Source organism: Pelodiscus sinensis, chromosome 6 (genome assembly GCF_052426305.1).
Source record: "Pelodiscus sinensis isolate ZL-2025 chromosome 6, ASM5242630v1, whole genome shotgun sequence".
Taxonomy (NCBI): domain Eukaryota; kingdom Metazoa; phylum Chordata; order Testudines; family Trionychidae; genus Pelodiscus; species Pelodiscus sinensis.
Genome location: NC_143057.1, coordinates 23,055,849 through 23,078,358, shown reverse-complemented (window position 1 = coordinate 23,078,358; position 22,510 = coordinate 23,055,849). Strand labels below are relative to the sequence as shown.

The window sequence follows — 22,510 nt, the reverse complement described above, 5'->3', positions numbered from 1 at the left end:
TGAGGAAACATCCTTCTTTTGGCATATGCAGTACAGGTTGGACCTCCCAGGTCCGGCACCCTCCGCACCTCGGTGGTCCCAAAAGAGGGATTTTGCTGGACCAGTGGAGGTCATTTCTTTCCCCCCTACCACAAGCCCCCCAGCCAGGCTTTGTTCCTGGACTGGCCTCCTGGCTGGATCCCCACCTGCCACCAGCCCCGCTGCCCTCTCTTGGCAGCCCACGGTCCTGCTGCTGGGGCTCCCAGCTCCACCAACCAAGCCGCGGTAGCACCAGCCCTGTCAGCCCACAGTCCCGCTGCTAGGACTCCTGCCCCTCAGCCTGCAACAGACCAGTGCTCAGTCGCTGGGGTTCCCGACCCTGCTAGCCTTACCAGTGTAGCACCTGTCCTGTTGCTGGGGCTTCTGGCTCTACCAGCCCTGTTATGGCAGCGTGTGGTCCTGCCACCAGGGCTTCCGGCTCCACCACAACAGACCACTGCCCAGCCCCAGGGTCCCTGGCCCTGCCACGGCAGACCACTGCCCCATCAAACCCTGCTGGCATTCCAGCTCTCTTGCCACCAACACAGCTGGACTTCCACCACAGGCCTCTCAGCTGCTGGCCTCCCTGCAGCCAACCTGTCTGGGTTTCTGGCCCCCAGATGGCTCCTGCCTCTGACCCTCCACTGGGTGTCTCTGGTCCAGCAACATCCATGGTCCACTAGTGTCATGATTATGAGGGTTATCCAGCAGCCTGGGGATTAAGGGGTTAACTACACCTAGCCAGGTGGAGTGACCAGTAGGAATGTAGGTGGGACTTTCAAACTGGGACAAAGGATTTTGGACTTTTTCCTTTCTCCCTTTTGTCTCTCAAGGGGGAGTTCTCTGCAGCTACAGAGAGGGACAAGCATGTCTCTCTCTCTCCAAGACACCATTCTTCATTTTCTGTAAGTAGGGTAAAGTTTAGGTAGTTTCATTAGGCTTTATTGTTTTAAGGATCTGGCACTGTTTAAAAGATGTTTTAGCTTTTCTTTGTAACTAAGTTCTAGGCCCATGGAGTTCTCCATGAGTATATTTTGTTACCTTCCCATCTAGTCATTATGCTTGCAACAGGAATATTGTTGTAATAATAAAAGTTCTTTCTTTTCTTTTTATTAACCTGGCAGTGGTTAATAGTGTGCCCTGATTTTTATTTTAGGGGTGAGATTTCCTAAATGATCTTTCCCCTGATTTCTTTATCAACATTTGGGTGGTGGCAGCGGAAGTTTTATTCCCAAGATCTAGGTTTTTAAGATTTTGGGGGAAGTTTTATACCAAAACCTGATAGATAAGGCTTTGGGGTACACTTGCTGGCCCCCACTTCTGCATTTATCATGCCAGAGTGGGGAAGGAGCCATGACAACTAGGACCACGGATGTTGCCAAACCAAGGAGTTCCAGTTGAGAGAGGTTCAACCTTTAATTTCCACAAATACTGATGGATTTTTTTTTCTAAGAATTCATTGCTGCATAACAGCCATAGGCCCTGCCTAGAAGGATATGATTTCTCAAGCACCAATGTATTGTGTGCTCAGTGGGCTATGTTGACCCTGCTGGCATGAACTAAAAGTTCCCTATTGTGTATCAATGTAGTGTGGCATCAAGAAATGGAGACAAGAGAGCAGAATGTTCTATAACTTCATTTTCTCACATCAAGGGTCTGTTCCTTGTGTCTCCATAAGATAGAAGAGCTATGCAAGGGTATCTAATGTCTTTAGTTTGGTTTTTAACAGGTATTTTCCTCTACACTTTCTTAAATTGTCATATTAAATTGTTGCTTTTTAGATGGTCAGTTAAGTGCTATTTATTAGGAGACACTTCCTTCTTTTGTTGTTTTCTGGGACAGTTTGGGAGAAACCGGTCACATAGGAATTTCTAAGGGGTTATCAGGATGTGTCCTGAAATGCAGAAATACTTACCTGAAAATTCCTTCCTTTTATTCAACATTTTCTTTTAACAATTGAGATTCTTTGAGTGTTTTGGTCTCAAAGAAAAATGTCAGTATAGTTTGTAAATCCTCTACAGATTTTTTTGAGGAAAATGCCCCCAAATAAAGTAATTTAACATTAATGTTTTGCCATTATTTTCACTTTAAGAAGAAAAGATCTCTTAAGTAGATATCGAGCATTTAAAAACTTTTTGCATTAGAATGTTGTATATTAGCAAGTGGACTTCTAAAGTAAAATAAAGTGCATAAACAGTGGGTTATTCCATGATGGATCATAACTTATTTCCTTTATTAGAAATTGATCACCCATGAGAGATTTGAAAGTGCATGTGAAGAACTAAATAATGCATTACATCGAGAGCAGCAAGCACAAATGCTTTTGAATGAACAGGCACAACAGCTACAGGAGTTAAATTATAAACTGGAGTTGCACTCAAGTGAAGAAGCGGACAAAAACCAAACCCTAAGTGAAGCTGTAAAGGTAAGACAATATTCCTTGCAAATAGAGAACAGAAGTTGTATTTGCCTCTCAAGTGCATGGGCCTACATCGTCAGTCCTCACTGCTAGCTGGGGGCACGTATGAGACATGTACTACCTTTTATGATGAGGTCTTGCAAGGGTGTAGCTTCCATTTTTATAATGGGAGTGGCATACATGTATTTAAAAGTATTATCACTATTTATTTGTTAAATCTGGAAAATCAGTTTGATCTGGTACAAGATACAAATCAAGATAATCCCTCTCTAAATCTAAAAGCTAGAGAGGGTGATACTGAGACAGGTAGTGAAGATACAGTTGTAAAAATTAGTTATTTTAATCTCGCACTCTCCTCGAAGATAACTTTCTGGCAGAGAAAGCATTTGATGCAGTTTGGCATATCCTGGAGTAAGTAAAAAGAGAAGGGGCCCTATCTCATTAAGATGTAGAAGCTGTTTTATGCATAAGGGATAACAAGAGAAAAAGGAAATGAAGTGAATGTCAAGGTGACATTTTTGTCAAATTGAAGGAGTAAAGAAAGGGATATGATCAGAAATCAGAATAATAGATTAAACCCAGAAGAGACCATTATCTCAATAATTCTTACATCAAGCCCAATAGCTTGTGGTCAAACTGGAGCATATTTTTAAGAAAGGCATCCAGCCTTGATTTAAATGAGACTGGGAGTTCCCCAGTTCTATGTATTCTATGCAGGCTAGAATGGAGCTGAACCGGTCTTTAAACTTCACACCCTTATCTTAAAACTTGTGATGAACTACTGAGAGCTAGTAGAGGTATTCAGAGAAGAGTCATATTCTGATCATTTCTGCAATTATATTTTGGACCAGTTAAAAGATAGAAGAGCATGGATAGCTATTATACACCGAGGTCAGCAAGAAAGTGTTGATTCCTCAATACATTATGGAAAAAGAAGTGGCATAATATTGGAAATGTGAGTGGTAGGGAAAATAGAGGTGTCGCTTGAGCTGACAGCAAACAAGCCAGGATATTTTGGAGATAATCTAAATAGGAACTAAACAAAAGAAGACAGTGAAGTATGCAGATATAGATTTGGGAGTCATGGGCATAATGAGTATGTGATGAACTAATTTCATTTAATTTCAAAATAACTAGCATTTTTTCAAATAATTTAGTCCACGTCTACACAGCAGGCAGTTATTTCAAAATAATGTCAAAATACTGTCAAGTTGGAGGACTTCTTACTCTGACTCCTGTAACCCTCATTGTATGAGGAGTAAGGGAAGTCAGAGGAAGAGTGCTCTATTTTGAAATAAGTGCTGTGTAGATGCTCCCAGTTTCAAAATAAGCTACACAATTGATGTAGCTCAATTTGAATAGCTTACTTCAAGTTAAGCCCTGCTGTGTAGATGAACCCAGAGAGAAGGGGCAACATCAGAGCATTGTGAGAATCCAATAGAGAGGTAAGGAAGATGAACTGTGAACGAAGACGTTTGAAGAAAATCAAGAATATTAGTTACATAAACCGATTTGAATAAAGGGCATCAAGAAAAGAGTGATCAACAATATCAGAGAGAGCAGAGGGGTCACGGAGGATGAAGATGGGATAGAGGGCATAAGCTCTTGGTCAGGAAGAAGTCTTTGGACTGGAGTGGTAAGTGGATCATGGTCTGGTGTGAAGGAAAAGAAAGAAAGTTAAAGGTACACTGTCACTTTAAATATCATATTATAAACAAATTTCTTTACTTTTATGTTGTAAAACACATTGGATTATTGAAAATGAAACTGAAAAACTTAAAACAAAAATTCAGTTTTCTCCAAATTTCAGTTGTGTTTAAGTTTTACAGCATTTTATTATTTTTTCAATTGAATTTTTCAGTTTCCCGGTCCCAACAGACACCACCAACGGGGATGTTGTCCCCAACCGGGACATAAGGTTGGGGGAGAAAGGGGACTGGGTTATAGCAGGGAGGGGAGGTGTTTGGCTCTGGGTAAGGAAAGGGGAGAAGAGGGGGATCGGGTTGGGAGTATGCCCCTGTGACATGTGTTTCGAAATAACAGGCGTGATATTTCAGCATCCCAGTAACCCTTGTTCCACAAGTGTTAAGGGATGTGTCCAAATAGTGCCTTATTTTGAAATTTGGCACTATGTAGATGCACCAAATTTCAAAATAGCCTATTTTGAAATAGATTCGAAATGAGATACTCATTTGCATAGCACAAATTGCATATCTTTTTTTGAGTTTAGGGTGCTGTGTAGACGCACCCTAAGGGAAGAGAATTTTTAAAAAAATCAACGAAGTGGTAGGTTAATGTACCAATCTTTTCTTAATATCTGGTTTAGTCTGTATCAATAAAATATATTTTATTTACAAATTATGCTCTATTCTATCCTTTACTCTTTTCTTTCCTATAGCTTTTACTCCTCTTCTTCAGTAAAAGGGTATAGCTTTCACTCCTCTTGGTTCAGTAAACCAAGAATAGTTGCAAATTTAAATATTTCTTCAATTTGGGGTGTAAGAATTGTCATGCAGGATAATATAGAATTACTGTTATAACAAGGAATAGAAAGGTTTTTTTGTATTAAGAAAAATACCTATTACTTTTCAAATTTTTAAAAATAAAATATCTTTTTTGCTTATCACAATCTTTTTTCCTAGTTGACTGAGTCTCTCTTCCTCAGTTCTTTTTTGTGACCTGAAAGAATATTATTTTCATACCCATAAATAAATAAATAAATGATCCAAATATTATAAAACCTCGCTTAATATTATGTTAAAGATTTATAATGGAAAATTCTTGCCGTCACACACTCTAAATACAAAAGTCATGTATAAATGAACCCAGCAGAAATGCATGCACAAAATTAAAGAGTAATACATTGTATACAAAGTGACACATTTGTTGATGATTCTTAACTGAATTTGGCAAAGGAATAATCTTGATGAAATTTTAATAGCTGAAGCTAAAATATTATACATTGATCTCTTTTTAAAAATAATTACCTTAAAATATCAATTTATCATAATTTTCTAACAAAAAGAATAGAAAGAAATTGTTCAGCATTTAGAAATTTGATTCACTGGTTTGAAATTTACACACACTTCAAAAGTAATCAGGAAGGAAATATCTCACCATTTACTTACTTTCATATAGTAAGTTTATTAAAGCAGTGTTGCTTAATTTCTTTGCCTTATCAGTTTAGATTTTAATCCCATATATTTTTATCTTCTTAATGGCATTTACCACTGAGACATACATGGGAGCCAATTACATTTCAAGGTCAGATAGGACTAAGCAACAATTCTAATAAAACAAGTGGTATTAGATTAGGTAAATTACTAGCTCTAATCCCAACTGCCTGTGTAGGAAAAGAGTTTTTGTGCTTGCTAGCCAAGTACCCAGAGCACAAAATATAAAATTGTACTGATGCTAAAACCATATGTTAATTTAAAAAAAAGTCTCCATTTTACTTACGTACAGGTGCGCTCTGTGTGTGTGTGTGTGTGTGTGTGTGTGTGTGTGTGTGTGTGTGTGTGTACACAAATGCAATTTATTTTACGGATACATATTAGTACTATTAAAATATTTTTAAAAAATTGTATTACACTGCAACTTATCAATTACGGTGGAATCCTTTCATAATGGAGAAGGCAATATTTTGCATACATCTTTGGCTTTGAAGGTGTTATGTTGTGTCTTCTAATGTACTGGAAGACTTACCTGGCATTTCTCAGGTCCTTTAGGGCAGGGGGCTGTCTGTGTGCGGGTGCAGGGGATTGGGAATGTGGGGGGATGTGAGAGTCAGGGTTGGGGGGGTGAGGAGGGAGTCAGATCTGGGGATGGGATGCAGGAGTCATAGCAGGAGGTTAAGAGGAGGGGCAGCACAATGGCAGGGCCGAGAGGGTTAAGGTTGGGGGGAGAGGGTGGCCACCGGCTTCTCACGGGTGAGTATGAGAAGTTATACTCACTGTTCCTGCCATCACACCCCTTCCTTTCTGTTTGATATGAAACAATCACATTCCATGCACATCCCGTTAACCTGGCACAGCCCTGACCTTGACTTAAGTTATGATAAGAGGAAGCTGCATACTAAATTTAGCGATCCTAACTCTTACCGTTTAGGAGGAGTTCTTGAACAAACAGATGGACAGACAGACAGACACCCATTTCTAAAATATATAGTTAGAAGACTTTCCCAGCATTTCTCTGGTCTTTCAGAGCTAGTGGTGTGAGTGGTGTTGGAGTCAGGGCAGGGATTGGGTGTGAAGGGGGCTCAGGACAGAGGGTGGAAGTGCAGGAGTCAGAGCTCTGGGCAGGAGGTTTGGGGGGTGGAGAACAGGGGGTTCAGGATTCAGGGCAGAGTGTAGGGGCCCAGGGCAGGGGTTTGGGAAATCTCAGAGGCTGGGGGGAAGAAGGGGGAGGTCCCTGCATACATCCCATTTTCTGGCACAACCAAAACCTGACCTTACTTAAAGTTAGGATAAGAGGAAGCTGCATACCAAATTTGGGAAGAGTTCTTGAACAAAGAGACAGACAAATGGACAGACTCACTGACAGACACACAAACTATCTACAATATATGTAGATTACTGACCTAGTCCAAAAGCATGAGACATTATTTAAAGGAGAATAACATCTGGGGCTAGATTCTGATCTCATTCACAGAAATTTAAACCCTGACTAGCTCTGTTGATTTCAGTGAAGTTACTTTTGATTTACAGCAGAGTTTGATCCTGGTGTTTTGTAAATTTATGTACTGTAGCATTCTCTTTGAGATCAGAGTTAAGATGAGATGTTTGGTTCCTTTAGATATTTCTAAATCATTATCTATAGATAGCCATAACTATACCCTACTTTTAAAAAGCATAGTGTCATTTAACTAAATTGAATTGCAAAGAGTTAAATTTATATCTGCTAGAAGGGAAATTGGAATTGTATCCTTTTTCCGGCAGGTTCTTCTTCTGGAGGCCAGAATGTGTTGCTTAGATTGGATAGTATTGTTGCTTTTGTACTAATAGTGAAAATGTTTTTTAGGGATTTTTTATATGTTTTCTTATATTTTCATTGTTGCATTGACTTTGAGAATGCTACCAACTTGTTTTGACACATGGCAAGGCAAAGTCTGCAAAGGATAGTGTTTTAACTTTTATAGGGGAAAAAGTTGCCCATCATATTCAACAGGAAACTTTGTGTATGACCTCCACCTCAAAGAACATCACTAAAGATACTCTCACTATAAAAACAGAACATAATTTTTTGAGTTTTGTTTTTAATCACTTTTTCTTCTGGTGTGACAGTCAAGATTTAGAATGCTCTCAAGGAAGCTGTTGATTCCAAGTAGCTTGTGTGTCACATTGGGAAGAAGGGGCAGTTGTACACATTGTCTCTGTTAAATTAAATTAAAAACTGTTCATTAAAGAATGTAATGTAGCTAATTATTTATTAGTGTACAATGTAATAGGAAACTATATTAATCAAATTTAGCATGTTAGAGAGCACATTCCCTTCTGAATTAGTTGGAGACTAAAATTCATAATTTATTAATTAGTTAAATGTTTTTGTTGTTTAAAATTTTCTATATAATATATGTTCTCATCATTTAAATAATTTATGAAGTAGTTAAGAATAGATTGTAAAGTAGGATTGCCACCTGACCTATTCTCAGTAGAAAAGTCATAGATTTTTCTCTCTATGGTATAATGAGCCACAGGTTAGACACTCTCCTATATTTCAGTTTTTGATTATTATCACTACTTTTGTTCTATATCTTTACTATATTTTTTAAAATAAAGGAGGTAAATGAGAGAAAAAGTACATGATATTTGTACTGATCCTTTTCCTTCCCCCTCATCCAGTATCCACAAGAGACTGGGGATAGTCTTGCTTCAAAAGTTTAGCCGTACCAATGCCCTTCTGCCCTCATCCCATCCACCGTAGAACACCTTGCACTATAGAACATCTTCCAGGAGATCCACAAGAAAAAGGGGATGCTATTACAGAGGCAGTTGACCCTCCTTTCCATGTGGCAGGGGATAACATACGTTGTGTGCGATTACATAGAGCCAAACACCTTCCTCCTTGAATAGTTGTGATAAGGGGACTGCACTCCACCTTTTCAGTTTTGTTTGCCTTTCTATCAGTATCAACAGTATCACAAAACATGAATGTGATTCAATGAAAGTAATTCAAATATAGACTGTCTGTCTGTCTGTCCATTTGTTCAAGAACACCTACTAAACGGTAAGAGTTAGAGCCACCACATTCGGTATGCAGCTTCCTCTTCTCCTAACTTAAAGCAAAGTCAGGGTTTAGTTGTGCCAGGAAGACAGGAAGTGCAGGGACTAGGACTGTTTTTCTGAATATGGAAAGGGAGGAGGCTGCTTTCAGTGGTATATGATACCCTAGTATAACCACGGGGGGCAGCAAACAGAGAGGAGAGCTATCCTGTAGAGTGACCACTGGGAATAGTCGCAGCACCAAGAGCGTGGCCAGCTAAGGCTGGGCTCTGCCATCTTGCCTGCCATCAGACCAGGTAAGTAGCCCCCGTTTGCTAATTCCCCCCCCCCCCCGAACCTCCCAGCCCTTGGTACCATGGGGAAGGCAGAAAGGCCTGCTGGATAGGGGAGCCCTGGGGCAGAGAAAAAAGGCCTGCTGGACAGAGGGGTGGAGGAAGAGAAAAAGAGTCCTCCCAGATGGCATCCCCCACCCTGAGCCCCTCCTCACCACCCACCCTCACTCTTGTAGGCCCCCAGCATCCTGCCTGCCCTGCCTTCTGCGCGCACACACTCACACACACACATAACCAAGCCAGCCCCCTGCCCTGAAGAACCTGGCCAATGCTGGGTAAGTCTTTTAGTGTTTTATAAAATTACAAACACATACATTATGTTGTATGTTTCTGTGAACATTGCCATAGTTGGCTAGTTATTCAGGATCTAAGAGTGGTATTGGTTTTCTCCAGGAGCGGCCCGAGGCTGGCTGCGACAGCTGGCGCCCCAGGTAGAACGCGCGATTGGTGCCCCCGCCCGCAGGGCCGTCAATGGACTGATGTCATTGGTGGGCACCCTAGGTGCCCCCGTGATGTCATCATCAGGTGCCCCGGGCAGCGGCCAAGTCCGCCTATAGCCACAGGCTGCTCCTGCTTTTCTCCCTCACTTAAGTTCCTTTATTGTCAAATTTTCATGGCCATGTATTTTCTTCACTTCTTCTTGATACCAATGGGCATTACTTGCAGGGTTAGAGGGTATCATGTGGCCTTTAAAAGATAATAGTCACACCATAGATCAGAGGTGAGGAACCTCAGACCCGGGGGACAGATGCGGCCCCCAGCTTGCTTGAATCTGGTCCCCCAAGACTCAGGGATCCCCCTCGCCTTGGGGAGCCTGCGCTGGCACTCCAGTCCCCCTGCCACCGACCCATGGGGATGGAACACTCAAAATCTACTAGCCTGGGGCCCCCTAAGCTCTGGTGTGCAAAGAAAATGTGCGGAGTGTCTTTCTCCTTCTCAGTCAGGGGCTTCTCACTTTGCTTCTCACCTGTGTGCAACCCCTGACTGATTTTTCTGTGGGTCAGCAGCCCCCGATGCAGAAAAGGCTCCTCACCCCTGCCATAGATATTGATGAAGGGTGTGTCTCCCTAGCAAATCAAGTACTAAACGTTTTTCTTGAGTACGCTTTCATCTGAGCCCTTCTGGACCTATGTAAGCAATGAACAGAATAAAAGAGAAAAAGCAGAAAAAAATATTAGGTTATGAAATACTGTATTAATTACTGTTTGGTTTAAATGAAGGACTTTGTTTACATTCAATAGGTTTTAATTCCCAGACTTTGTTTACAAATAATACAAATTTGCCTCACAGAATTGCATTTAGTATTTTAGCATCACTTGCAATTGTAGTTTTTAATTCTTCTGTAATTCTTATTATGTTTAGTTTTGTAAATTAATCCCATAATAATAATTTGCTAACAGTGCAGTCTGAAATGCTAGCAAAGTTTAAAGTATTATGAATGCCTTCACTTTTTTCACATTAAGTAAAATAGTACCCAAATTCCCAGGCAGATATCCAATTTGTATTTTTTTTTCTTCTGCATGCTACAAATAATTATTTTATTGGCTAAGAGTAAGAATACTACTCATGCCCTTTCTAGACAAGCCACTACCAAGTTCATTTCTTAAAATAGTAAAACCCATAAAAGGGAAACTTTAATTGAAATTACATCTAAATTTATAAAAACAAGTAAGAAGTAAAGAAAAAGCAACATGAGTCAACAGTTTAGGATTCAGTTTTAGCCCAGCATAGCTTAATAAAGCTATGTAAGATGTCAGAAGTCAGAACTGTGTTGCACTTCTTGTTGTATCAGTTAGGCTGAGTCTAGACTGCAGGGTTTTTTCGAAAAAAGTAGCCTTTTTTTAAAAAAAGCTTCACCTGTGTCTAGACTACAGCCGCGTTTTTTTGAAATTAAATCAAAAGAACGCAGCTTTCTTTCAATAGTGGTACTCCTCATTTCACGAGGAAGAATGCTCGATGGAGATCCTTCGAAAAAAGTGTGTGTGGACGCAGGGAGCCACTTTTTTCGAAAATAAGGGCCTCCAGGGAAGAAGCCCTGGTGGACAATCTGGGGCATGCCTTGCGTCTCTCTGGTTCCTGTCTGCAGCCATCTTTTAAAGGGACATTCACCCTCATCATAGCCAGTTGTGACAGCAAATCAACCAAAGCACACGACTGTTCCAGTGCAGCCATGTCCCAGCCGCAAGACCCTCCTGGCCCTTCTTGACAGCCTTCTGAGGACCCAACCAGGGGTTCCAAACGCCGGGCATCGGCATGGTCTGAGCCAGAGCTTAAGACCCTTCTTGAGCTCTGGTCAGAGGAGGAGGATTTACAAGCCCTGAACACCAGCCAGTGAAATGCGGACATTTTTGGTCGCATGGCAGAGGCCCTGGCCAAGAGAGGGCACCATCCCTGCACCCAGGACCAGGTGTGCTCTAAAGTGAAAGAGCTGCTCCAGGGCTATGTAAAGGCCAGGGAGGAGAGCTCCGGTTCTGGGGCAGCTCCCCACTCCTGCCCCTATTATTTGGAGCTGGCCCAGATCCTTGGTAGTGGGGAAGCACGCACACCACTGCGTCTTATCCAGTCTGGCTTGGGGGACCCTGTAGTGGATGCGCCAGAGCAGGACCTAGAGCAGTCCGTGGAGTCTGGAGACGGGGAGATGGTGCCGGAGGAGGACAGTGAGGAGACGGTGACCCTCGCTCTGGATCCCATCACCCAGACCCCAGAAGCCTCCCAGGTGTCATCTGATGCTGGAGACAAAGCAGCAGGTGAGTGCAGTGAAGTTGTGTAACACACAGGGTGGGGGAGGTGGGTGCACAGTGGGTGATGCACAAAGGAAACCTGTAATGCTCTCCATGGACATCATACAGCTGGCTGTGCATGTGTGACACATGGGGGTGCGCCACATGGTGGCATAAACCATGTCCGGAACACACCCAGGTGAGTTGTCAGTGTGAGGTCCCATTGGCACTTCGGGACCCCTGTGATGGTCAGGCTGATGCCCAGGTCACACATGATGTTACCTTCAGAATGTCTGAGTTCCCTGTTTGAAGGAGAGGTCATGCCTTGAGCCACATGCCATGAGCCTTGTGGATAAGGGAGAAGCGGTGGATGTCATATATCTAGACTTTAGTAAGGCATTTGATACAGTCTCGCATGATATTCTTATTGATAAACTAGGCAAATATAACTTAGATAGGGCCACGATAAGGTGGGTGCATAATTGGCTGGATAACCGTAGTCAGAGAGTTGTTGTTAACAGTTCTAAATCCTGCTGGAAAGGGATAACAAGTGGAGTTCCTCAAGGGTCTGTTTTGGGACCCATACTGTTCAATATCTTCATCAATGATGTAGATATTGGGATAGAGAGTACGCTTATTAAGTTTGCAGATGATACCAAACTGGGTGGGGTTGCGACTTCTTTGGAGGATAGGGACATAATTCAAAATGACCTTAGCAAGTTAGAGAAATGGTCAGAGGTAAACAGGATGAGGTTTAATAAAGAGAAATGCAAAGTGCTCCACTTAGGAAGGAACAATCAGTTCCATACATACAAGATGGGAAGCGACTGTCTAGGAAGGAGCATGGCAGAAAGGGATCTAGGGGTCATAGTGGACCACAAGTTGAATATGAGTCAACAGTGTGATGCTGTTGCAAAAAAAGCAAATATGATTCTAGGTTGTATCAACAGGTGTGTTGTAAGCAAAACTTGTGAAGTCATTCTGCCGCTCTACTCTGCACTAGTTAGGCCTCAGCTGGAGTACTGTGTCCAGTTCTGGGCGCCACATTTCAAGAAAGATGTGGAGAAATTGGAAAGGGTACAGAGAAGAGCGACAAGAATGATTAAAGGTCTAGAGAACATGACCTATGAAGCCAGGCTTCATGAACTGGGCTTGTCTAGTTTGGAAAAAAGAAGATTAAGGGGGGACATGATAGCGGTTTTCAAATATCTAAAAGGGTGTCACAAGGAGGAAGGAGAAAATTTGTTCCTCTTGGTTTCTGAGGACAGGACAAGGAGTAATGGGCTTAAAGTGCAGCAGGGGCGGTTTAGATTGGACATTAGGAAAAAATTCCTAACTGTCAGGGTGGTCAAATATTGGAATAAATTGCCAAGGGAGGTGGTGGAATCTCCCTCTCTGGAGATATTTAAGAACAGGTTAGATAGACATCTGTCAGGGATGGTGTAGACGGAGCTTGGTCCTGCCTTGAGGGCGGGGGGCTGGACTTGATGACCTCTCGAGGTCCCTTCCAGTCCTATTATTCTATGATTCTATGCCCTTTTGGACAGCTGTTGCACACATGACTGATTATGTCTTCCTCTTTTCCTCCACAGCTGGACCAGCTGTGCAAGAGGGCCGTAGCACCCTAGCCCCACCTCTATCTCGGGGACATGGGAGCCGCAGACACAGGCGTGTCTATGCAGACATCCTGAGGCAGCATGTGGCAGCCGTGCAGGAGCTCAATACCATCCTGCAAGAGACGACAGAGGCAGAGGCTCGGTGGCATGATCGGCTGATGGAGGAGCTTGTCCAGCAGCGCACGTCCCTGTGTGCCACTCTCAGGGAGGTCTGTGGCTTGCCTGCTCCTGTGCCTGGTCCTGCTCCTCCAGCACCCCATGACCCCGCCCCACCAAACCCCCCTTCCACAGCACCATCCCTTTCCCCCCTTGTACCTCCCTCTCCCCCAGTCCTCCAGCTCCTCTCTCCCCCTGGCCCTCTTCTCTCCCAGACCCAAGTGCCCCTACCCTCTGTCGTCCAGCCAACAGACAGTCGCCCCACCTGATCCCAAGGCCATGGTGGACCCCGAACATGAGGCGCCAGCAGGAGACTAGGAACAGATAAGAACCGTCCAACCTGATCCCCTTCCCCCTCCAGGTATCAAGTCCCCTTCCCCCCTCCAGGTTTCAAGCACCCCCCTAACCCCAATTAAACACAATGTTTGGTATTTAAGAAAATGTTTATTTTTGATGGAGAAAGTATACTTTGAGGAAAAACTATGTACAATAAACAAAAGCTTTTTTATGTTTGCAACAGTTATACATTTTCAGTTATTGATATTTATAACAATAAAACAGAAGTTATTCTTTTCAGACAAACCCTGGTGTTTATTATTTCTACAAACAGGGACAGAAGCAGGTCTGGGTGGCTTTTTCTTTCGAAAGAGCGTCCAGCAGTCAGGATGCTCTTTTTCAAAAAAGCGGATCGATTTTCCGATCTGCATAATGTAGTCTAGACACTTTTTCGAAAGACGCTTTTTCGAAAGTTTCTTTCGAAAAAGCGTCTTTCAAAAGAGCCGTGCAGTCTAGACGTACCCTTAATGTTTGACACAAACCTCTAAAGCATTCTGGTTTTGTCATCTTTAAAATAGGGTGATATTACTTACCTGTTCGAAGAATGCTTGCAGATTTTTGTTCACTGCACTCTACTGTTAAATAAATATGTTGGCTTATTTTCAAAGATTAAATACAAACAAATTGTAAAAGAATAACAACACTTTGACAAATAGATGGCATGAAAGCAATGAGTATTTTATGGTCTTTTTTGAAATTACCAAAATTATACTTGATGCTTGCTTAATCTGCTACTGCTGCTGCTAGGATCTTAAAAAAAATATCTAGAAGTGAAGGCTTAATGTATTATTGCTACATTGTAATTATACTAATAAACACCTCCATCCATGACCTTGGAATTTATAGTGCAGTGGGAAAGATTTATTGACATGTACTTTGGAAGAAAAATGGGATTATTGCAGAAGTATAATGCCTAGTTGTTTAGCACATATACGTGCATACCATTTATCCCAGTTCATTTAAAGCTTTAGACGATCTTTAAGTTTTCATTCAAAAATACAGGAAGGCTTTTTGTTAAATCCAGAGTCCTAAGAGATTATTGTTATATTATTGAATCAACTACAAAGTAACTATGTTACCTTGAGATGTACAGAGGGAATCAATAGACCTATAAAACTGCATGTGATTTTTTTTTTTTTAATGTTCTAAACCCCATTTTTTCTAGTACTGTCAATACCAATGCATAGGACTTTTCTGGTGCTCCTGGTCCCTTATACTTAGTAGTTTTTTGGGTTTTTTTTGTTTTGTTTTTTTAAACCAAGAAATGCTGCTTATAGTATGTATCCTGAGGGTGTCTTTCTTTTTCACCTTAATCAACTTTTCCAATGATCTCCCTTTTCTTTTGTGTGAAGATTAAGTATATAAAGATTTTTTTTATCGTATGGTTGTGAAACCCATAGATAAAACAACACTGAAGTGGCTGTTCCAATGGAATTTGTAATTCATATCTCATTGGCATGAAGTAAGAGGAAAAACTCCATCCTACCGCTATTTGACCTTGCTCAACTAAGCAAAATGTTTGCATCTGTAATCAGCTTTGTTTGTAACTTTTCTTTCCTTACTTGTAGACCGTGTTTTCCCCAGGAATTGAAATGGGGGGTGGGGTTAGAATTTACGGTGGGTGGGGTGGTGTCAGGGCCGATGAGGGGTGAGATTGTGAGGGTAAAGGTGAGCTGTATGACACCACAGTAAAAACTGAAAAATGTTTCATGACCATTTTATTAGATTTAACTCGTTTTAAAATCACACAAATTGAAGTTGGCTACTCAAACCTTCTACGAAGCACTACATCTACATCCTTCTTGGTTTCTTGTTATAATTTTGCACAACTCTGTTAATGAACTTCTTAAATGCAATGCATTCATCTTCAGTGGCTTCTCGTGTGTCCTGTACTTCCATTCCTTCAGTTGATATGCTCATTAGCAGGGCTCGCCAAGCAGCAGCGAGCCCTGCTCGCCAACCGTGCGGTTCTGTGCTCTGCGCATGTGCAGATCGTTCTGCGCATGCGCAGATTGCTCAGCACCGGCTCTTCCGGGTTGTACTCGCCAGGGTGAGTAGATTACATTATTTGTCGAGCCCTGCTTATTAGTTCATTCACATGATCAGGCAGAAGGTGACTTCTTTCAGAACACAAAATTCTATTCAATGATGAAAAAGAATGTTCAACTGTAGCTGTTGTAACTGGGAGTAGCAAGAGATGAATTCCTACTTCTTTCATCCCAGGAAACATAGCACAAAGATCCGGTCGAGCCACTAGTGATGACAAAAAAGAAGTTGAAGTCAAATCTTCATTCATTCATCAAATGATATTCCACTCTGTGTTCAAATTCTCTAGTCTGTTCTGAGCACATGGCAGCCCCATGGCTGGTAGTGCCTCACACCACTCAACTGTCTGTGTTTTATAGGACAGGCATCTGTAAACGCTACATAGAGGTTGAGTAGAATCAAGAAGTTGCTGTTGTAGATTTTTAAGAATCAAGTCTGTGTACTTTTTCAGTTGTCTTAACAAACACTTCTTATCCTCTTCACTTAAGGATTCAATATAAATGCCTTCATTAGTCAACTTCTAGACTGAAATCTTTGCTTCTTCCAGTACTTTTTCAATGGATAGCTCTTTGATTGATCCAAATGTAGCTTCTATTGCTGGACAAAGATCTACTACTGTTGTAGCAGATGCCCGGATGGCATTGTTTAATGACCCAAATGATTTCAACAGTACATTTATGAGAGAGTGAATGGCAATAGTCTTCTCTGACTGTAGTAGCAAAAGTAATCCACCAGCCTTACTACTTAGATCCATCCCATCTTGGTAGATACTTTCCAAAGCCAGTAACGGCTGGAGTAATTTTAAGACAACAGCCAAGGATCACTCATGAGAAAACCAGTGAGTTTTCCCAGGTTGGACTAATTTGAACTTCATCCCAGTGTATCTTCTATATTTTCCAAGATATTCAGTTTTTTTGGACTCTTGCTGAAAAAAGAATATAATGAAGACATTAAATTTATAGCTTTTTTTAATGTCTTTTGAAGATTCTGCAGCTCGTACTAGTGCTAGGTGGAGTAGATGGCCTCTGCAGTATGTATATGAGAGATTAGGGTTACACTTTTCTCTGATCACAGCTTGTACTCCACCATGTCTTCCAGAGAAGTTTGCAGCTCCATCAAATGCACAAGCAACCATCTGTTTGGGGTCCAATTGACAAGCATTTAACTCTTCTAAGATGTGGGTGTCTCAAATGCAGCTAATGTGTTTTCTATAACTTGAACATCTAGAAATGCATCTACTGGCCTACCACTGACATCAAGATAACATACACAATGATTTAATATGTGATGCCCATTTGCATCGGTGCATTCATCAGCCATGTATGCAAATTTTTTGAATGTGGTGAGAGAGTTCTTCACTTTTTCAACTGTTGAGTCTTTCACTATTGCACCGCATGCTTCTAGCCAGTCAGTTGAGTTTCTTGCAGAAAGATAGTGAGCATTTGCTGGTCTTGTTTGGAACCAGTGTTTAACTTCAGGATGAACAAGTGACAATGCACTTAACATTGGCCTCCAGTTTGTAGTGTGTGGTATCTCCTGCTCCTCCTCTTTTACCAGTTATAGCATTGGAAAGCTTTCCGTCTTCAGAAGCATTTTTGTAAGAGATGCACCAGTAGCCATCTTTTGTATCTTCAATAAATGGGAACACTTTGATCGACAAACATTGGGAACTGCCTTTAGGTTTTGGTGACACTGTTTCTTCAGTAGGTAGCTGTATTTGTGCTTTAGGCTGGTCGGATGTAGATACACCACTTGACCCTTCAGATGACAAGTTGATATATTCTTGGTTCTTGAGGTATTCTTCATGTTGGTTAGTTTTTGAGGCCTTTGAGTGGAAAAATTGTTGTATTGTTTTTTGTCTTTTCATTTTCACTTTGACCTGCAACGTATAAAAGAGATATGAATAAATTAAATGTTTTGTTAGGATAATGCAAATTTAACATAAGGATAATGCAAAATACACCAAAACACATAACAGAAAATATCATATTGCCTATATATAAATCCATGGTACATGCACACCTTGAATACTGTGTGCAGATCTGGTCACCCCATCCCAAAAAAGATATATTGGAATTGGAAAAGGTACAGAGATGGGCAACTAAAATGATTAGAGGTATGAAACAGGAGGAGAGATTAAAATGACTGGGAATTTTCAGTTTAGAAAAAGAGATGAATAAGGGGGAATTAGGCAAGGGGGTGTATACAATCTTGACTGGTGTGAAGAAGGTGAATAAGGAAATGTTATTTAATCCTTCACATAACACAAGAACTAGCAGTCACCCAATGAAATTAATAGTCAGCAAGTTTTAAAAAAACAAAATAAAGTACTTCTTCACACAACATAAAGTCAACCCATGGAACTCTTTGCTGGGGAATGCTGTGAAGACCAAAACTATAACAGGATTAAAAAAAGAACTAGATAAATCCCTGGAGAATAGGTCCATCAGTGGCTATTAGGCAGGATGGAGAGGGATGAAATACCATGCTCTGAGTGTCCCTAGCCTGTTGCCAGAAGCTGGGAATGGGTAACAGAAGATGGATCACTTGATTACCTGTTCTGTTCATTCCATCTGAAGCACCTGGCCTTGATCACCGTTGGAAGACAAGATACCGGGCTATATGGACCACTGGTCTGACCCAGTATGACCATTCTTATGTAAAAATTAATTATAATAATAAAAATGTTTAGTACAGAAACTCTCCAACATAATGACCTTTCAAGATGGCAACAATGTGAGATAACAACCTTGGCAAATAATGCATTTTAAAAATCTTGGCCTACTAGGAAACACATTTATTTATGTTTCCATTCCCAGTCACAAATCTAGCATTCTGGAGCAAAGTCACTAAAATAAAGTCCAACAAACAAATGTTTATTTAACGTGCCCCTCATTTTCCCCTCCACCTCACCCCACTCACCGGTGTTGTCCTTGGTCAGTGGAGACTCAGAGTTCAGAGGTGCTTTCAAGTGACTACATCTCCCAGGTGTGGGGCAAGAAGGCACCTTGCTTGTTCCTCCAGCTGCTCACTGTTTGCTCTGGCCACTGTTGTTCATTGTGCCACCGTTTACTCCATCGCTCTGTTGCCTATGGCCCTGCGCTGTCACCTTCTGCTGCCACCTGCCACTGTGACCTCTGCGAATTGGTCTCTTGAGGTTCCACCCAGCTTTCAGTGATCTCAACTGAACTCTCAGTGGGGGAACCTTGCTGCTAGTGCAGTCTGGGCTGTGTTCTAAGTTTGCCAAATATTTTATATTGAGAAAACTGAGCACTCGTGCACTTGCCAAAATCAATTAAACACATATGTAGGTTCCTTTGCTAGTAGCTTTTAGTTAATTGTGAATTATTGGTGGAATCACTGGTTTTATGGCCTCAGCACAGTCACCATCTGCTTAATGTTTTATATGATGTGTTATTGCTATTGTTGAGTTAGCATCTCTAGAAATCAGATAAAATCCCAATGTATTTAATACCAATTTACCTTGTACTAGTAGAAGAAACATATTTAAGCACTAATCTTACACCTTCAGCATAATAGTTGCAGTAATTCATTGATTTGGTGATTTTAACATGTCTGCTTCAGGACCCAGTAATGTTATGCTCAGAACATGTGCTCACTATGAATTGTATTCTATGTTGACACTTAATATACCACAAAGCATACCCAAAAGGAAAGGGAGAAGTCCAGACGATATGCTTTTACAACTTTTGGCTCTTCCTGTAGAATGCTAGGATGTAATATGTGTCTGAAAATTCTTCTGCAGGATGAGTTGAACATTGCTTCTTAAATCAATACATTTTTGTTTTACTGCATTTGCACTTTGTACTGAAAAGATTACACTATCCAGTCTTAACTTAAATATGGGAATACCGCTAATCTGTGTAGAAACAGAGCAGCTGAAATTTTACAGTACAAAGCACATCAGATGATGTATTTGGTTTAAAGAGCACAAAGAGGAAATAAAAATATGTATGAGTATTTTCCCTCTGCAGATATTCAATATGTAAGATGTGGGTGGCATAATATGTGATGGCCAAACCTACTGATTTTCCAAGCCACATACGATAATCTTCAGAAATTCGAGAGCTAGGAAACACCTGCCAGGGCTAGAGCTTCAGTCCCACTTCTGAAGTCCTGAGCCCTAGCAGGTGTAGCCCATGAGGCTGAAGCTTGAAACCCCCATTCCCTGCTGCAAGGTAGAGGTCCCGAGATTCAGATCAACTTTGAGTAGTTTATTTTCCTGTGGTATTATTGCTCATTAGTATTTAATATTCCAATTTTTTTCTTATATTGTGAATATTGTCCTACTATTATCTATTTGGCAAAAAGAAATAGCTTTTAGGGTACTATAGACGTGTGTATTTCACACGCTACTTTTAGAATAATAAAATGATTTTTCAGAACAATTTGTAGGCATACTGCTTACTCATGATTTATAACACTGTGGGGCTAAAGTCTCATGCAGTAAGGCTATTTTTGATAGTCAAAAACATATATTCTTTAATTGAGTTAGCTCAGCATTGCTGGAAAAACCCTTTTCAGCCCTAAATTACTGCCAGCTAAGTTGTTTGTAAATATGGTAGCCTGTGTCTTAAGTAACATTTACAATGTTTTTCAACCACGTAAAGCTAACTCATTTGAGTTTAACAATTTTTGCTAATTAAGCAGGGCCATAGTGCAAACATTTTGCTGTTACTTTAATCAGATTAGATTTCCTGCTGGGAAGTAGGTTAAGACTCAGGAAATTAAGTTCGTTTTAGAAATGTAGAAGAGTCAGGACCAAATAGACAAGATCATCCCTGACAGATGTTTGTCTAATCTATTCATAAAAAACCTCCAATGATGGGGATTCCGCAACCTCTCTTGGTAACCTATTCCAGTTCTTAACTGTCCCTGTAGTTAGAAAGTGTTTCCTCATATCTAACATAAATCTTCCTTGCTTCAGATTAAGTTTGTACTTCTTGTCCTACCTTTGGCTGATCTGGAGAACAAACTGATCCAGTCCTCTTTATAACAGCCCTTAACATATTTGAAGACTTCTCAGAATACTCTTTTTCTCAAAACTAGGACTAAAATAGGACTGTTGCAAATAGATCACTGTTGCAACTACTATTCTATAAACGCAATAAATCCTGTACAAAGTGTGCCAATTGATGTGTCTATATGAAAAGCTTATGGTTTACTGGTTATAATTATGCCATTTGTGTGCATGTATCCGTTTTGTATATGAAATTATGAATATTGGCTCTATACTGGATTTCAGATGTTTGCTGCTGAGACACATCAACAGGAGGTTTGGTCAGCATATTGTTTGAAAACAGGTTGAAACTCTTTTAACCGGCACTTTCTGGTCTAGTAACTGGACCACGGATGTTCCAGGACCAGAGAGTCCTGGTGGAGAGCTAGTGCCTGGGAGCTGGGCAGGCTGTCAGAGCATCATGAGCGTGATGCAGGGCAGTGGGAGCCCCACGTGCAGTAGTGGGGCTGCCCAGTAGGGCAAAAGGAGCCCGGTGCTCAGAGGCCGCAGGGCTGCCTGGCGTGGCAGCTGGAGACCAGTGCACATGGAGGTGACGGGGCTCCCTGGTAGGGAAGCCAGGAGCAGAGAGAGGGGGAAGCCGGCTGGGAGGCCACTAGTGAGGCCAGGGCTGGAGGGGACTGATTACAAGGGGGCCAGAAATGACCTCCCTGTTCCAGCAAAATCCATCATCTGGGACTGGGTAGGTCCCAGGAGTGCCAGACCAGGGAGGTCCAACCTGTAGAAGTTCTTAACTGTCAGTTGGCCTTGGAAGGTGTCAATCTACATCTGTCACCTCCAGTATATTCTTTTTTTTTAATAAATAAATGTTTGGTTTTTAGATAGTAAAGGAGTGGCAACAATACAATTTTTTTGGTTAGATCTGAAGTATACATATTGAGCTGGAAATGTGGCTGATCCTTTGGGATCAGAAGAATCTATAATTGGGGGTATTGGTTTTCATAACCATTCAGTCCTGTAAGGAGCACTGTTGGTGGGGATATTGGAACTGGAGTGTTTGGGTGAATTACTTGTATAGCTTCTTGCCAGCCAATGTGGTGGAACTCAAGCTCTCTTTCTGACTGGTTTGGGGTACCTTGTAAATGAAAGATCTCCAGTTTAGGGCCGTGACAGCCCTGTCTCTAAGCAGTTCATACTGAATGAGATACTCTTTGTAGTGCCCCCTCCCCCCCCGATCCCCCGAATATGTCTTGTTACAACTGCATATTGGCACAAGAACATTTTTACGAGTGGGGTTGTTGAAATCCAACTCCTTATCCCTGTCCAACCTCTTCCCCCTCCCTCCTAGCCAGCAAAGCCCCAGTGTGCTTGGCTGGGATCCAGGGTGCAGGGCTGGCAGCAGAGCCCCTGGCGCACAGAGTGGCATCCGAGACCCCTGTGTGCAGGGCTTGCAGCAGAGCCGGCAGCATGTGGGGCAGTAGCTAAGACCCCAGGCACTAGGCTAGGAGCCATGGGGTACTGCAGCACCCCTTCCATCCATAGTTCCTGTGTCTGTGACTGCACAAGTCCAGTTTTTATAAGTTTTCATTATAGGTTACATTTGTTAAACCTTTTATCGCTTTCATTGCTCTTTTCTGAACTTTTTCCAGTCTGTCCACATCTTTCCTG

The 22,510-nt window shown here is 41.6% G+C and overlaps 1 protein-coding gene across 5 annotated transcripts in view; it reads left to right on the top strand.

Moving 5' to 3' along the window:
• Positions 1-22,510, top strand: part of CCDC171 (coiled-coil domain containing 171) — a 228,628-nt gene that overhangs the window by 105,895 nt on the left and 100,223 nt on the right. For all 5 annotated transcript variants that reach the window (XM_075931537.2, XM_075931536.2, XM_075931540.2 and 2 more), the window contains one exon: positions 2,258-2,443. In XM_075931537.2, the coding sequence (XP_075787652.2) occupies positions 2,258-2,443 (186 nt within the window). The remainder of the gene's footprint in view (positions 1-2,257; positions 2,444-22,510) is intronic.